The sequence below is a fragment of the Mus pahari genome, chromosome 10 (assembly GCF_900095145.1).
Source record: "Mus pahari chromosome 10, PAHARI_EIJ_v1.1, whole genome shotgun sequence".
Classification (NCBI taxonomy): Eukaryota; Metazoa; Chordata; class Mammalia; order Rodentia; family Muridae; genus Mus; species Mus pahari.
In genome coordinates, this window is record NC_034599.1 from 107,216,063 (window position 1) to 107,230,859 (window position 14,797).

The following is a 14,797-nucleotide window of genomic DNA, read 5'->3' on the forward strand; positions in this document are numbered from 1 at the left end:
TTTCAGGATAGCATTTGAAATGTAAATAAAGAAAATAATAAAAAATAAATAAATAAATGAAAAAAAAAGGTTGAAGTGTTATGATGGATTCTGTAATAAAATTGATTAGTATTTTCTGTATCCTATGTTGAGGCCTTTAAAACTGGATCCAAAAGTGGTGCATGCCTGTTTTGGGACAAGGTCTCATGTAGTCCAGGCTGGTCTCAGTTTCATCATGTAGGCTGAAGATTGCCGTGAATGCTGGGATGCTAGGTGAATACTACTGTGCTGAGTGTGTGTAGTTGCTGGGGATTTAACCCACAGCTTCATGCATACTTTATTTCCAAGTCCCAAAATTGTTAGACTATCTTAAAAACTTTTTTGATTGGTTTTTTGTTTTCTTCTTAGTACTGAGGATTGACTCTAGGGCCCCATGCATGCTAGGCAAGCACTCTATCAGTGAGTGCTCCATTGGTCTCTTTATCTTGTTAGTGAATGCGCCTTCTGGAGCTCCCTGTGTAGACCACACAGGCCTTGAACTTAAAGTCTTCCTGCATCAGGGTTTCTAAGAACAGAGTTGCTGGTTTGTCCTGTCAGGCCTGGCTTTTACCTTTTGTATTGTAAACTTTAATCACATCTAGAAGTAGAGAGGAGGTACTGTGAATTCACCTATACCTTTTACGTGGTAGCATGTGAAATATGCATGCATCTATCTTAAGTTCTCTTAATAGATTCTCTTGTCAGTGTAAACAGTTACCAACAACTTCCCAGTCTTAGTTTCACCTTTTCACCTATATGCTCTATTTTTTAAAAGATCTCTGTGTGTGTGTGTGTGTGTGTGTGTGTGTGTGTGTGTGTGGTGTGTGTTGCAAGAGTTCTCAGCTGTCAGAAGATTTCTGGTAGCTGGAGTTACAGGTGGTTTTGAGCCTCCATGTGGATGTCAGAAACACACCTTGGATCTTCCACAAAAGCAGGTCCTCCCTCAGCTGTCAGCAGTAGCTGCTGAGCTGCATCTCTTGCCCTCATCCCCTGTGTGCATGTTGACTTATACAGTTCACTAGTTCATGGTTTTGGTTACATTATCTAAGACTGTTGACGTTGATATGCACACCAAATGTCAGAATTGGATTTCTCAGTGAAAAGTGGCACATTTGTTTGTTTGTTTGTTTCTCTGTGTAATAGCTCTAGCCACCCTGGAACTCAGTCTGTAGACCAGGCCTCAAACTCAGAGATGCTCTTGCCTTCCCCCAACTCCCATGTGGGGATTAAAGATGTGCATCACTACACCTGGTTTAATTAGCTTTTTAAGGCAATTACCTGATTGAGAAATAGCTAATAGGTGAGACATGTTGAAAATAATTTCATCAAGCTAGTTAAAGTACCTGTCAGTTTAACGTGGAGTGAAAGGGTCATTTTTAGGAGGTTTTACTTCCAGCTCACCATTCAGTTGATAACATGTCTGATTTTTTTTTTCTGTTGCATGTGTTAGAATATACCCAATTATATCCTGAGAGGTAGAATTAAGAACATAGATGATCATAGAATGAATTTATTGAAAAATCACATCTTTTTACATTCTATTTATTGTCCCTGTCATCTTTGACTGCACAGCTTAAATTTGGAGACACATGGTACTCATGTGCTATTGTCAGAAGTATTATGGAAGTTGTTTGTGTTGAACATATTTGATATGCTATCTCTCCTTGCTTTTTATTCATGAATGTTGAGGTCTTACTTTATAGCCTAGTCTGGAATAAGGCCTTCTTATATAACCCAGATGGCTTGATTGTAGCCTAGACTGACCTATGACCTAGGTTTCCTGTTCCTACTGCCTTTTCTATGTGGGCATAATTTTTAGTTATAATTCCTAGTTTCTAAGTATGTGTGCCATAAATCAGGTATCCAAGAATAGAAAAATTCACCGGTGGAATTTTTCTAATCTTATTTTGGAAATAAGATGTCACTATAGTCTATGTTAGCTTTGAAATGTGACCTAGGCTGGCCTCAAACTTGAAGTAGTCCTCTTGCCCCAACCTCTCAAGTGCTGGCATTATAGGTGTGAGAGCCATGATGCCCAACTAAACAGAAGGAGTATTTAAAGCAGAGTATGGGCTTGGATGCTCATCTATTAGTGATTAATATGTTCTTCTTGTTGTAGTGCTGGTGCTGCTGCTGCGCAGTTAGAATGCTTACCTCCCCCCTTGTTTTACAGAGCATCATAAGGGTGGTGTTCCATGACAGGCGGCTACAGTACACAGAACATCAGCAGCTTGAAGGCTGGAAGTGGAATCGTCCAGGAGACAGGCTTCTCGATTTAGGTACAGGTGGCTGTCAAAAGACCGTGGAAATGAAGGTGCTTTGTAGCTGTCCAGTAACATAATTGGCACCATGTAAAATTTATTGTTTGGATGTAGTAGGTGTTAGATTTGTGTCTTGAGAATTGTTTAATGCTAAAGGAACGAAGTAGCTTTGTGGTGCTAAAATAACCTCAACCAGGAATTGTACAAATTTGAAGCTATCTAAAACCTCAGTTGGCACCGTCCATCATATTTTTAATGAAATGAAATATAAGCCATGGTGGGAGAAACTGTGATTCTCGTTAGGTGGATTTGATATTGAAGACAAGGTTGACTACGGAGAACGTTGAAGGGAAGTTCAACATGGATTAATTATTTCCATAGAGCATAATATAGTAAGTTGTAAGTTTGGTTTGTTTGTTTGTTTGATTTTTTTGTTTTGTTTTGTTTTGTTTTGAAATGGGGTTTCGCTATGCTGCCCAGGCTGCACTTGAACCCCTAGTCTCAAGCCATCCCCTGTACCCCAGCCTTCCGAATAGCTGGGACTCTACTTCTCTACTTGAGTGTGCCACCACACCAGGCTCAAATTGTGCGTCATTTAATGACTTAAAATGGATCCTTTTTTTTTTTTTTGTAACTTGTTTTTGAACATACAGATATTCCAATGTCGGTGGGAATAATTGACACAAGGACAAATCCAAGCCAGTTAAATGCAGTTGAATTTCTGTGGGACCCTGCAAAGCGCACATCTGCCTTCATTCAGGTTTGCCTTTTCATGTCTGCCCCAGTCATTTAGAAGATTAATTAAATTCCTGTCTCATGAAAATATTTCCTACTTTTAAAGTATAATGTAATGCCTTTTTATTTATTAAATGCACACAGTTAAAATGGGTTTGATTTAGTAGATTAGTCATGTAGACATAAAGACATTTGGTGAAAAGAATATTTTTTTTGTTTTTTGTTTTTTTTATCTCCACTTAGATGGCCTGGAATTTGCTAGGTAGAATAATGTGCCATCACACCTGGTTTTTACATTCTATTTTATTTTTGGTATTCATAATAGCAGAAATTTCTGTTTTTCAGGATACACATTTCACTTGAACAGAAAGTGCTATTTAAAAGGATACTGTTGAAAAAAGTTTCCAGTTTAAATTTTTTCTAACATTTAAAGCATGTTTGTAACCAAACTTGAAAGCCTCCATAAGTGAAGAGATAAGAATGGATTCCTCATGTGTCCATCTTGTGGTGTGAGCTGTTAGCATCTTTTTCTCAACTTTTAGTTACCATTGAGTTGTTATCAGAACAGGGTTTCACTGTGTAGCTCTGGCTAGCCTGGAGCTTGCTATGCAGACCAATCTCAACTTAGTGCACAGAGATCCATCTGCCTCTTCCTCCTAGTGTTGGGAGTATGGCTGTGCACCACCGCACCAGGCCCTGCTACACGGAATGTTTAACACCCATGGTATTTTATCCACACACACTTCCTGTGTCCAAAAGATAACCTTGAAACTAACATGACCACATATTTACAACTCAAAAGTAATTGTGGTATATACTGTGTACAAATTTGTAAGTGGTGGAATTTTAACTACTGTGTAGATAGATAGTCATTGTATAGAAGGGGATCGCCATTGAGTTATTGACCAGCTTAAGTGTTCACATCAACTCTAAGGATCATTATATTCAGTGTTTGGATTGTCTCCCAGATGCTACTCAGCAGTTAATGATAGTGACATGATTCATATTAGTATTTGTCCAATTAGACGAGTTTGTAGTACATGAGAGGTGTAGTACCAAGCCTTATTCCAGGTTGTGCAGCCATATTTCAGAGGTGAGCTTTCACACTGCATATCTTTGGACAAGGGCATGTCTCTGTGAAGTCTGAAGTGACTATGGTCTTGCTGCTTGCTGACTTTGCTGCTGTACCCTGAGATTATTTTCTGCAGGGGGCAGTAAAATGAATATTGCCCCTGGGATCCTGACAGGACTTAGAAGGGTTGCCCTGGAGAGTGTAGGTGGATAAAGAATGAGGCTCTAGGGCCTGAAACTTGCCCAGGAAAAGAATCATAAGATGGTGTATACAGAGAATCAGCAGGGGAGAAGCTGTGGTGAAGCAGGCCTTAGGGCCCTGAGTGCATGGTGTTGGGGTGCAGACAGGTGATACCACAAAGAAGCGCCTGTGCCCTTCTTTTCCTCACTAGAACAGATCCCCCCTGAGAGAAGCACTAGAACAAAAGGATCCAGGAACAGTGGGATTCTGAAAGGAAAGTCTGTATCCAGAATAATTCAGGAAATCCATGCAATAACTAGACTGTTTTGTCTGTTTTAAGAGATCTTCATTGTACATCCATGAGGGAGTAAAATAGAAAGAGCCCCAGCAGAAGGTTTTTTAATGTATTTCGGCTTGAATTGTTTTATAGGTACACTGTATCAGCACAGAATTCACCCCACGTAAGCATGGAGGTGAAAAAGGAGTGCCTTTCAGGATCCAGGTTGACACCTTTAAGCAGAATGAAAACGGGGAATACACAGATCATCTTCACTCAGCTAGCTGCCAAATCAAAGTCTTTAAGGTAAACATTGGGCCCAGGGGGGATGCTCAGGTCTGCTCATAATGCCGTGTACAGCTAGGTGATTGAACTCATCTACTCTGTGTTCAAGCCTAAAGGTGCGGACAGGAAACAAAAAAATGACCGAGAAAAGATGGAGAAGAGAACAGCTCATGAAAAAGAAAAGTATCAACCGTCTTACGACACCACCATTCTCACAGAGGTAATACAGCGCAGCCTTTGGCTTTGGAGAGAGCAGAGGTTTGCGTGTTAGCAAACCTGTTAGCAGGACCTCACACACATGTGGCAACGAGGTGGTTGGGGGTTGGGGTGGCGGATTGACATGATACTCTGAGGGCTTTGTGGGCACGTGTTTCTCCTAAGTTTGGGGATTTTTATGAGTTTATTTGCATGGGTGGGATCTTGAATGAAGATGCTGAAATCCCAATGTGAGGTCTCAGAATAGACCTGAAAAACCTTGAAATTGATAAGAGATTTAAGTGGGGGCTTAGAATGTCCAATTTTTGTCACTGCTGGGGTTTTGCATTTTCTTTAACTTGGAATCCTTTTAGTCATACATTTGTTTAATTGAACGCAAAGACATAACACAGGGTTTTAGGTCTTTCTTTGTGTAATGAAAAGACATTGATCCCAATCTTTGGTGTTTGTCCAGATGAGGCTTGAGCCTATAATTGAAGATGCAGTTGAACATGAGCAGAAAAAGTCCAGCAAGCGGACTTTGCCAGCAGACTACGGTGATTCTCTGGCAAAGCGAGGCAGTGTAAGGGCTTCTGCTTCTCTTTTCATTGTGCAAGAACCCTTGTGCAGTGTTAGATATAGGATCAACTTCCATGGAAAAGTAAAGCCGAAATTGTTTTTGATGTCCTTGTCTTGATTTAATTTGCTTTTGTTTAGCTTTCTGCTTTCTGTTTGTTCCTCATTGAGGAAAATTTCCTAAATCTAACACTTTAAAAGGAAACATAAACAATGTTGACCATATTGGGTGGTTTTGGACACTCAGATATGTTTTCCAACTTGTTCCCTTGTTCTCTCCCCCCATTCACACACAGGACTCCTTCAAGATAACTGAAATTATTTGACTAATTTTATTTTTATTAATTAGTTTATTTTTGTTTTGTTTTTCAAGACAGACTTTCTCTGTGTAGCTTTGGCTGTCCTACAACTTGTTCTGTAGAGATCCATTTGACTCTGCCTCCCAAGTGCTGGGATTAAAAGTGTATGCCACCACCGCTCAGCTTACCTAACTAATTTTAAATAGCTATTTTTATGTAGCTAATGAAAGTTTTGCTTTTTTTTTACATGTATTTTGTAGCTAGCTAAACGATTGCAGCAAGCTTGACATTCCCATGTACAGTACACCATACCACATTTCCTGCATGCACAAGGATGTGTGTCTGTGCTTCTAAAAGCCTCTTTGGCAGCACTGGTAAAAAAAACATCTTCGACTGTGTAGTGTTTGCCCTTGGCACTTGCATTGTAATGTGATTTTCATACTACAGTAGTGACCTTGCTGCACTTAACCCTAGGACCCTCAGAAATAAGCAGCCAGTGAGGGTTTTGGTTGAGTTTTGTCGGGTTAAATATTGCATGTCTTTTTAACGCAACTCTATCCAGCAGTCCCTAGGGGATTGTTCTGGTTACAGATTTAAATCATCTTATATACCCTTATTAAATATGAGCAGTTATATTAAAGGTCTTATTTCAATAACTATTTTGAGTGTTCTGTTCATTACTGCACTGTTTGTAGTATTGGTGTCCCCAAAGTGGATTTTTGCTCTTTTATCTTGATCAGTGATTAATTGTGGAATTTGAAGGGCAGTGTCACAAGCACTATCACGGGGATGTCATTTCCCATTTAAAACAGTGTTTAAAAGCTTCTTTATGCATGCTTGCATCAAGGGTACTGGGAGCATATGCTGCATTTTTTAATCTATATATACCTACCTACCTACCTACCTACCTACCTACCTACCTACCTACCTACCTACCTACCTATCATCCTTTTTCAGACACTAGTCCAGCATGGGAACTCACCCTGTTGCTCTCCTGGCAGTCCTCCTGCCTCAGCCTCCTGGGTACTAAGCTTGCAGGTGTAAGCCGCCATGCCTGGTTCTTTATATTTTCTTTAACTGGGCTGTTTTGGTTTAAATCAGAGGTGGTCAGAACTACTGAATGCTCCTTTCCCCAATTGTCTGTCCTCCTGTTTTATTATCTTCAATTGTTATGAAAACCTACAAATGTTTTTGTCTTTTTGAGGTGCTTATGGGTACTTAAGTCACTTGCCTTAAAACTTGCCTGTTACAAACTATTTATCTAATTTAAAAGAAGTTGGTTCTAGTGTGTTGTAGCCCAGAGCCTATCTGAAAATGAGGAAGTCGGTGGTAAATTACAATGCATCTTAAGTCCTAATATGCAAAACATCAGCAGTCCATGCCTGGGATTTCACATCTTCTTAAGTGCCTCACCGGCCGCCCTGGCTACATTGGGTTTGGGTATGATGCTTCTAGTATTGGCTAGACCTTAAGCTGTAAACCTATTTTCAAAATGCAAGGTGCAGATCATGAACCCCTTAACCAAGATCATAGCTGCAGCACTTCATCTGTCTCTTCAATGTCTGTGTGGGGTACTGGGCGGGGGTGGAGGGTACCTTCCTTGCAGTTTTGGGCAGTTAACAGTTGGCTTCCAGTTAAAGGGATATGTATCCAGAAATCTTGACAAGATCTAAAAGGTGCTGGGTGACAGGGTCCCACGCTGAGTTGTCACTCATACTGGTTCCCAGGAGATGATGCATAACAAACCCTTTTTGTGTCTATTGATCCCTGGCACACCCCTGAGCTCCCATGGCTTGCTGCAGACAGTGGGTCCTCATTCTTTAATCTCTGTGGGAAACTTCTACATTCCAAGTACCCTGAAACCAGAATCTCACAGGTTCAGACCATTGATAGAGGCTTCAGGAACATCAGCACTGCACTTAATTCCACTTGCTTTCAACAGCAGGTGCCCATTAGTGCTACAGTGCTTGCCTAGCACACAGACGATTCTGATTTTGTCCTCTGGCCCCATAAAGCAAACAAAACCTCAAATTAAAAACTCCTCTTGTGATAGAAAAGCATATAAATTTGTAATAGATGAATGTATGGTGAGTAAATGGGCCTTTTCCACTGTACCACACCAACTTCAAGTTTGGAAATAGCTCTGTTTTCTCAAAGAGCTATCAATAACCTAGGTAGATTTGTTTTGGAGAGGCATTCCTTTGGGTATTAAGAGTTATCTAGATGTGTATGTTTAGATGCATTATATGCATTATTATTATTGTTGTTAGGAGAGGATGGTGTAAGAGGAAGAAACCGTTGATGTAGTAGGGTTAGAGTCCACGCTTCCTTGGTTAGATGTGCTGTAATAGGCACGGGCACTCCACACTGTAAGCCGAGGAGAGAGTGATACTTAGTAAGATAAAAGGCAAAGGCTCTACTTTTAGAACAACAGGTATTTTCATTTGGAATGAAATAGCATCTATAGTAAGGTCACTACTGGAGTAGACCAGCCATTAGTTTCTGCTTTGAAAGGTGGTTGTCTCAGGAACAAAATCTGGTGATTTTCCTCTTGTTCAGGGGCTCTATAATTGGGCAGATGTGAAGACAGCTGGTGATTTCTTTTCTTTCCCTGTTGATGCTTGTGTTTGGTGGTTTGTCTGGAGAGACTCAGTTCAGTGCAAGCTATAGGCTTCACATTAGTGGGCTTAACATCTTGCAAAGAGTTTGAAAAATAAGATTTTTTTCCCTTGATTATCTTCAAACTGGCATCCAAATATTTCATTGTAAATTTGAACAGTTGCAAAGGAAGCATTTCCTGGTATGATGATTATTTGTATTTATTAAATTAAAACTTATCTCTGTGAGTTTAAGGCTAGCCTGGTCTACAGAGCAAGCACCAGGACACCAGGGCTACAAAGGAAAACCCTGTCTCCCGAGAAAACAAAACAAACAAAAAACTATTAAAAATTAAAACAGTTATTAATTAGGAGGAAGTAGCCTGCAGAATCCAAGGATCATCCTCAGATTTACCCCCTAATCTCTCTCGGTCCCACCTTTGTACTCTGCTGGTTTTAAACGTTGCCTTCCTGTTCACCTTTATGCCTGGAGGCCTTACATATCCTCCATTGCTTTAAAGATTTAAATGTTTTATCCGGGCGGTGGTGGTGCCCCTTTAATCCCAGCGCTTGGGAGGCACAGGCAGGTGAATTTCTGAGTTCGAGGCTAGCCTGGTCTACAGAGTGAGTTCCAGGACAGCCAGGGCTACTCAGAGAAATCCTGTCTCAAAAAAACAAAAAAAGATTTACATGTTCTTATTTTACATGTATGAGTATCTTGCCTGCATGCATGTCTGTGCACCACATATGTGCAGTGCCTGGGAGGCCAGAAGATGGTGTTGGATCCTCTGGAACTGGAGTGACAGATTGTTGTAAGTCACCATGTGGGTGCTGAGAACTGAACTCAGGTCCTCTGCGAGAACAGTGTGTGTCTTTACTCCTGAGCAGCTGCAGCCTAGCAACTCCAGTTCTTTACAGCTCAAGGCTGACCTTGAATGAATGGCAGTCTTTCTTTCTTGGCCTCCTGAATTTTGGGATTGCAAGTATTGTATTTCTGGATACAATAGATTTTTCTGAACTGGTAAGAAAGTTTTCTTTTTAATTTTAGGGTCTCATGTAGCTGAGGTTGGCCTTAAACTTCTGATCATCTTGCTCCACCTCCCAAGCCTGATTACAGTCATGTGCTACCAAGCCTGGCTTGAAATTTAATCTTTAGATTTTCTTATGACTATAGATTAAACTTGGCTAAGAAGTTAAATACTTGTGTGTATGCCAGCAACCTGAGTTCTGTCTACAAGGCTCAAGTGGTGGAAGGAGAGAACAGATTCCCCCAAAGTGTCCCTTGACCTCCATGTGCATGCCATGGCAGGTATATAGACACACACACATACATATGTAAATAAATAAATGTAATTTTAAAAGGAAAAACTCATTAGCACAAGTTTATTAAAATAATTATGCAAATTTTAATGAATAGTTGATAAATATAAAAATGGACAAAGCAGATAAAACTGGCATTTGCTTGGTTGTGCAGAGTCTTGAACCCCCAGTGCTCGGTTGGATGTGATGTCTTTTCTTCTCTCAGATGGGGGCAGGCCGATTGTAAAGGGGGACCCTTGAAACCACCATCCTCAGCAAGAGCACCTGTAGAGAGAATACTGATCGTTAGGTGGACCTTTGTGCAGCTCAGAAGGGAAAGTTTCTGCTTGATTACAGTGCCCTGCTCAGCATACTCTGGACCTTGGCTTATTCATTTTTATATAACTGTAATGTGTTTCTGAATTTTGCTTAAGGTTGAGAGATAGTCAGTCTGCCATATCTTTTTTAGAAACCACCTCCCCCCCCACACACACACACCTGGCAGCATACCCACAATTGATAGGCTTACATGCTAGTCTGTTCAGTAAATCTTATCTTATATCATGGTAGGTACTGATGAGGCTGCTCCCTGCAGGGCTAAGGAGCAGTTAACAGAACCTAGCCACACCCATATCACTGTGTAATGTCAGATGTTGCTTGTGAATCTTTGTCTGCTGTTTTTAAACCTTAAAACCTTGAGATGTATTTGCTGGAACGTCTGACAGGAGATACTAGAAATGTATGCGTGTGTCTGTCTGTGTGCGTGTGCGTGCACGTAAGCTTTCAGAAAACAAATGTCTATAAATGAGTGGCTTTTGCTGCACACGGTGAATCTGACACATTTGATAGGCACTGGGCATCTTGTGTATTATGAGTTTGTATGGGGTCAGTTAGAGACCACATTACAAAAGTGCTTCTTCCTCCCATTTAAAAAGCATGTTGTTAACTCATTTCTGTTTCTGTCCTTAGTGTTCTCCATGGCCCGACACCCCTACAGCCTATGTGAATAACAGCCCTTCCCCAGCGCCCACTTTCACCTCCTCTCAGCCGAGCACGTGCAGTGTCCCAGACAGGTACCTGGCTTGTGGGGCCCTCTGCTTGCACCTAACCATTGCTCCTTCAGGTCCTATCCATGCGGCCTTTATGTGTGTCAGTGTCAGGTGCTAGAAAATAGCCCATGTTTGGGTCAGAGTCTGACAGCCTTTGTGTACCTACTCTGTGTCTCATATGTTGACATTACAGTAACTGCAGAGAAGCATTTTCTTCAGATACTGAAACGGGGAAATTTCCAGTTTGAGGCCAGGCTCAGGGCTGTATAACAAGATCCTATCTGATAGAGTTCAGTTAAGGACCCCAGGGTGAGTGGTTGATGGGAGGTTCTGATATGACTATATTAAGATTACATTGATTACAAAGCACAATGGGCTTTGAGTTACCACATGACACAGGTTATTTTTTTCTACTGTTTCTTACCCTCTTAGCAAATGTAGTTTTAGTTGAATATTTAAGATTTAAAGGAAAGACCTTTGTCTTTTTAGTGACTTTTAAATCAGGACCTCTGGATTTCTTTGAATGTGTTATCTACCTTTCATAGCTGAGGTCCAGGGACCTCAGAATAGGATTTGCATATGCAGAGGCCTCTGTAAGCCTTTGGTTCCTAAAGTCTTGCTGGAGGACAGTAGTTGAGAAGTTCCTGCTTTTAGGAAGTTTCTTATGGGACAGAAAAATGAAGAAAGCTTGAGATGGCAGGGGAAAGTTCTCTACGTCGGTCTTTTGTTGACAGGATCTGGTAAGCAAAAAAAACAACAAAATCTCACTTTCCTTCCATGGAGATGGAAAATAAGCCAGGAGCCTGTTTGCAAGTAGTGGTTGTATCTGCAAGTAGAAAAATTCTCAGGGACCAGGGGGACCAGAGAGGCAGTGTGTAACAGACAAGAAGTCTCTTGTGTTTCCTGTCTGGGTGTGAGAGCAAATGGCTGTGATCTAGAGATGAGCTTTGAATTGTATGCCTTAGTCATCTGGATGTTTCTTGAGCGCCCACTGTATTTCAAGCATGGCCCACTTGCTGAGATATAGAAAAGGCAAGACAAATTCCTGTTAGAAGGGGCTTAAGGTGTGCTGAATGGAGAATAATGCAAGGCTTAGGACCTGGGGAGCAGTTCTGAGACGGAACCCTGCTGAGCAGTAGGAGGTGCATGTTCTCTGCAGTCATTCACAGTTGTCTTTATACCTTTGACTCCCATGTTTGTTTCATTTCCTTTACTCATGGGTGAATATATTAACTAATAAGGAAGATTTGTCTATTTAGTTAGGATCACTGTTTCTTATAGCCTAATTTTTTTCTTAGAATGTTTTATAGTTATTTTTTAGCTGTTTCTCTTACTTAATTTCACGTATTTTCCTAACTAAAATAAATGCATATGTCCCCATTTTCCTGACACCCATATAAACACTCAAGGAAACACTTGCCAGTGCTGACTTCGCGCATGGCGGTGCTGCTGTTGTGCCTGCATCCCGTCCTCCTACTCTCCCTACTTGCAGACTTACACAGCTCTTTCTACACTGTTGTCCTATCTCAAACTGCCTGTACAATAGATAGCTTTTAATTTCTTAGTGTAAAAATAAATTAAAAACCGTTCCTTCCTTTTCCTTTCTCCAGCAATTCTTCATCCCCAAATCACCAGGGAGATGGAGTTGCACAAGCCTCTGGGGAAGTAAGTATATTTCCTTAAAACTATTAAATATAAAGATTCTAGCCGAATTATGTGGGCTGCTCAGTCATCAATTTATGTTCTGACTTGAGATTTTAAAGCCTTTTGAGTTTTGCTTAAATATTCTTCATGACATGCTAATGACTTTTTAAAAGCCTGAATAATTTTTTTATCCATGCTTTTTTTTTTTTTTTTTTTTAAATTAATAGCAAATTCAGCCTTCAGCTACAACCCAGGAAACACAGCAGTGGCTGCTAAAAAACAGGTTCTCTTCCTATACAAGACTGTTCTCTAATTTTTCAGGTATGTATGTATGTGTGCATGCATGAGAATATTTTATTTGTATGTTTTCCTGCTTTTGTTAATTAAGAATTTTGAAACTTTTGAAATACTTTTAGATAAATCTATTACAAACAAGAAAAAAATATATTATCTCTCAGTTTTCCTCAGTTGTAACACCCTGTTAAATTCTTCCAAACCAGGAAATTCCACTCATTGTGGGTATATTTAGTTCTATGTGGTATTTTCATTCTGTTTATTTTTATTACTTTAAAATTATCTATGTGCCTGTCTCTGGGTATATGCATGTGAGTGTAGGTGGCCACAGAAGCCAGAAGTGTCAGCTCCCCTGAAGCTGGAATTAGTGGTTATGAGATCCCCAGCATGGGTGCTAGGACCTGAACTTAGGTCCTCTGCAAGAGTAGCATGTGCTCGCTCTTACCTGGTGAGCCATCTCGCCAGCCCCAATGCTACCTTAGTTTGAGATAACATTTTGCTTAATGATAAACTGGAAAGACAGTTGAGAGATGATTCAGCACACATTCTCTCAGTTTCTCAAAAACTATAGTATACTGTTGTGAACAGAAGTCAACACTAATAACGTGGATGTATAGATCTGTCACTGTGCAATGAATGTAGCTCTGTGCATCTACCACTGCAGTTAAGATATGCATATATGTAGGGTGTCTGTCTACACAGGTACTGTCTGTCTTGCTGTCTCATAGTAAGGTCATTCTTCCACACACACACACCCCTTTGCTACACACATTGAACTGCCCTGCCTATAATTAGTATTCTGAGAATGTTAAACAAATGAAGTCCTATAGTATGTGACCCTTTGAATCTGGCCTTTTCTTCCTTGGCCTTTTGAGCTCAGGTCCCATAAGGCTGCCCTGTGTCCTGTAGCTTGAACCTTTTCACATAGAGCAATGATCTCATTTGTGTGGTTTTGCTCAGCTATGTGTGTCGTAGATAGCCTGTTCTTTTTCTGCACAGGAAATTAAGAGAATGTTCTGGTGGGACTTTAGGTGTCAAGCAGCATTGTCCTGGGGCATGCAGGAGAGCATTCGGGAAGCAGGGGCAGTCCTTGTACTTTTGCCCATAGTATATTTGCTAATGAGTCCTAACCAAACATTCTGAGAGATGCTGGGCCACAGAGATGTGGCCACTAGCGTTCCTTTTGCTTGTGTATGGAGCCATTGAAACAGTTTAAAAAGAGAGACATGTCTATGCACATGCCCAGAGGAAAGCCTGGTTTTACAAACAGTGATGTTTTTATTATGTCATTTATTATATTGTTTGCACACTGGGTACTTATTCCTCATGTAGCTCTTGAACTCTAAAATTAAAATTCCATGTAGAAATAATTTGCTTGCTGGGATCCACCTTTTAATATGATTAAATAAAACCTTTAATGTGTGAAAAGCTAGAAATTATAGAATTCAGTATGAGAGATAGTTTATGAGCCCTTATATAGGGCAAGTGGATGAAGTGCAAACATAGAACAGCCTTTTGATATCTGGGACTTGCATGTTACTGCATGTTCTGTGGAACTGTAAGACTCCTTGTACACAGTAGGGCTTGGCATTCTGCATTTTCCTTAACCGGGGGGCCTTCCTCTCGAGGGTCCCTGCTGAGCTGCTCTCTGGCACGTCATCTGAGCTGCAGCACTTAAAAGAATTGCAGCAGACAGTGAGGTCTCTTAGGTGGTCAGTCACGTGTCAGAGCTGGGATTCACCATCACCAGCTGGGATATATCTCTTCATGAGTTACAGATGTCACAACCAGGAGCCCTGCTTCAGAGCTGTGTGACCCTAGTAGACAGAGAACCTCTTTCTCTGCTATTTCTTTCCAAGAGTGACTCCATATAGGCTTGCATCTCATGGGAGTTAAGCCTCTCTGGTTTTTATTTCTTTATAAGCTAGGACTCTGACAAGCCCTTTCATTTGAACCTCTGAAACAAAGCGAGCAAGTGAAGCAACCCCGTTATCTTCTACATATGGGAGTAGATGT

The 14,797-nt window shown here is 40.7% G+C and overlaps 1 protein-coding gene across 5 annotated transcripts in view; it reads left to right on the top strand.

Annotated features, from left to right (window-relative positions):
* Ubp1 (upstream binding protein 1) overlaps positions 1-14,797 on the top strand; it is a 42,282-nt gene that overhangs the window by 20,326 nt on the left and 7,159 nt on the right. For 3 of the 5 annotated variants that reach the window (XM_029542895.1, XM_029542897.1, XM_021206140.2), the window contains exons 5-12: positions 2,192-2,297; positions 2,933-3,039; positions 4,697-4,849; positions 4,938-5,048; positions 5,499-5,606; positions 10,764-10,867; positions 12,454-12,508; positions 12,715-12,808. In XM_029542895.1, coding sequence (XP_029398755.1) covers positions 2,192-2,297; positions 2,933-3,039; positions 4,697-4,849; positions 4,938-5,048; positions 5,499-5,606; positions 10,764-10,867; positions 12,454-12,508; positions 12,715-12,808 — 838 coding nt within the window. The remainder of the gene's footprint in view (positions 1-2,191; positions 2,298-2,932; positions 3,040-4,696; positions 4,850-4,937; positions 5,049-5,498; positions 5,607-10,763; positions 10,868-12,453; positions 12,509-12,714; positions 12,809-14,797) is intronic. The other 2 variants (XM_029542896.1, XM_021206141.2) reach the window with 1 other exon arrangement.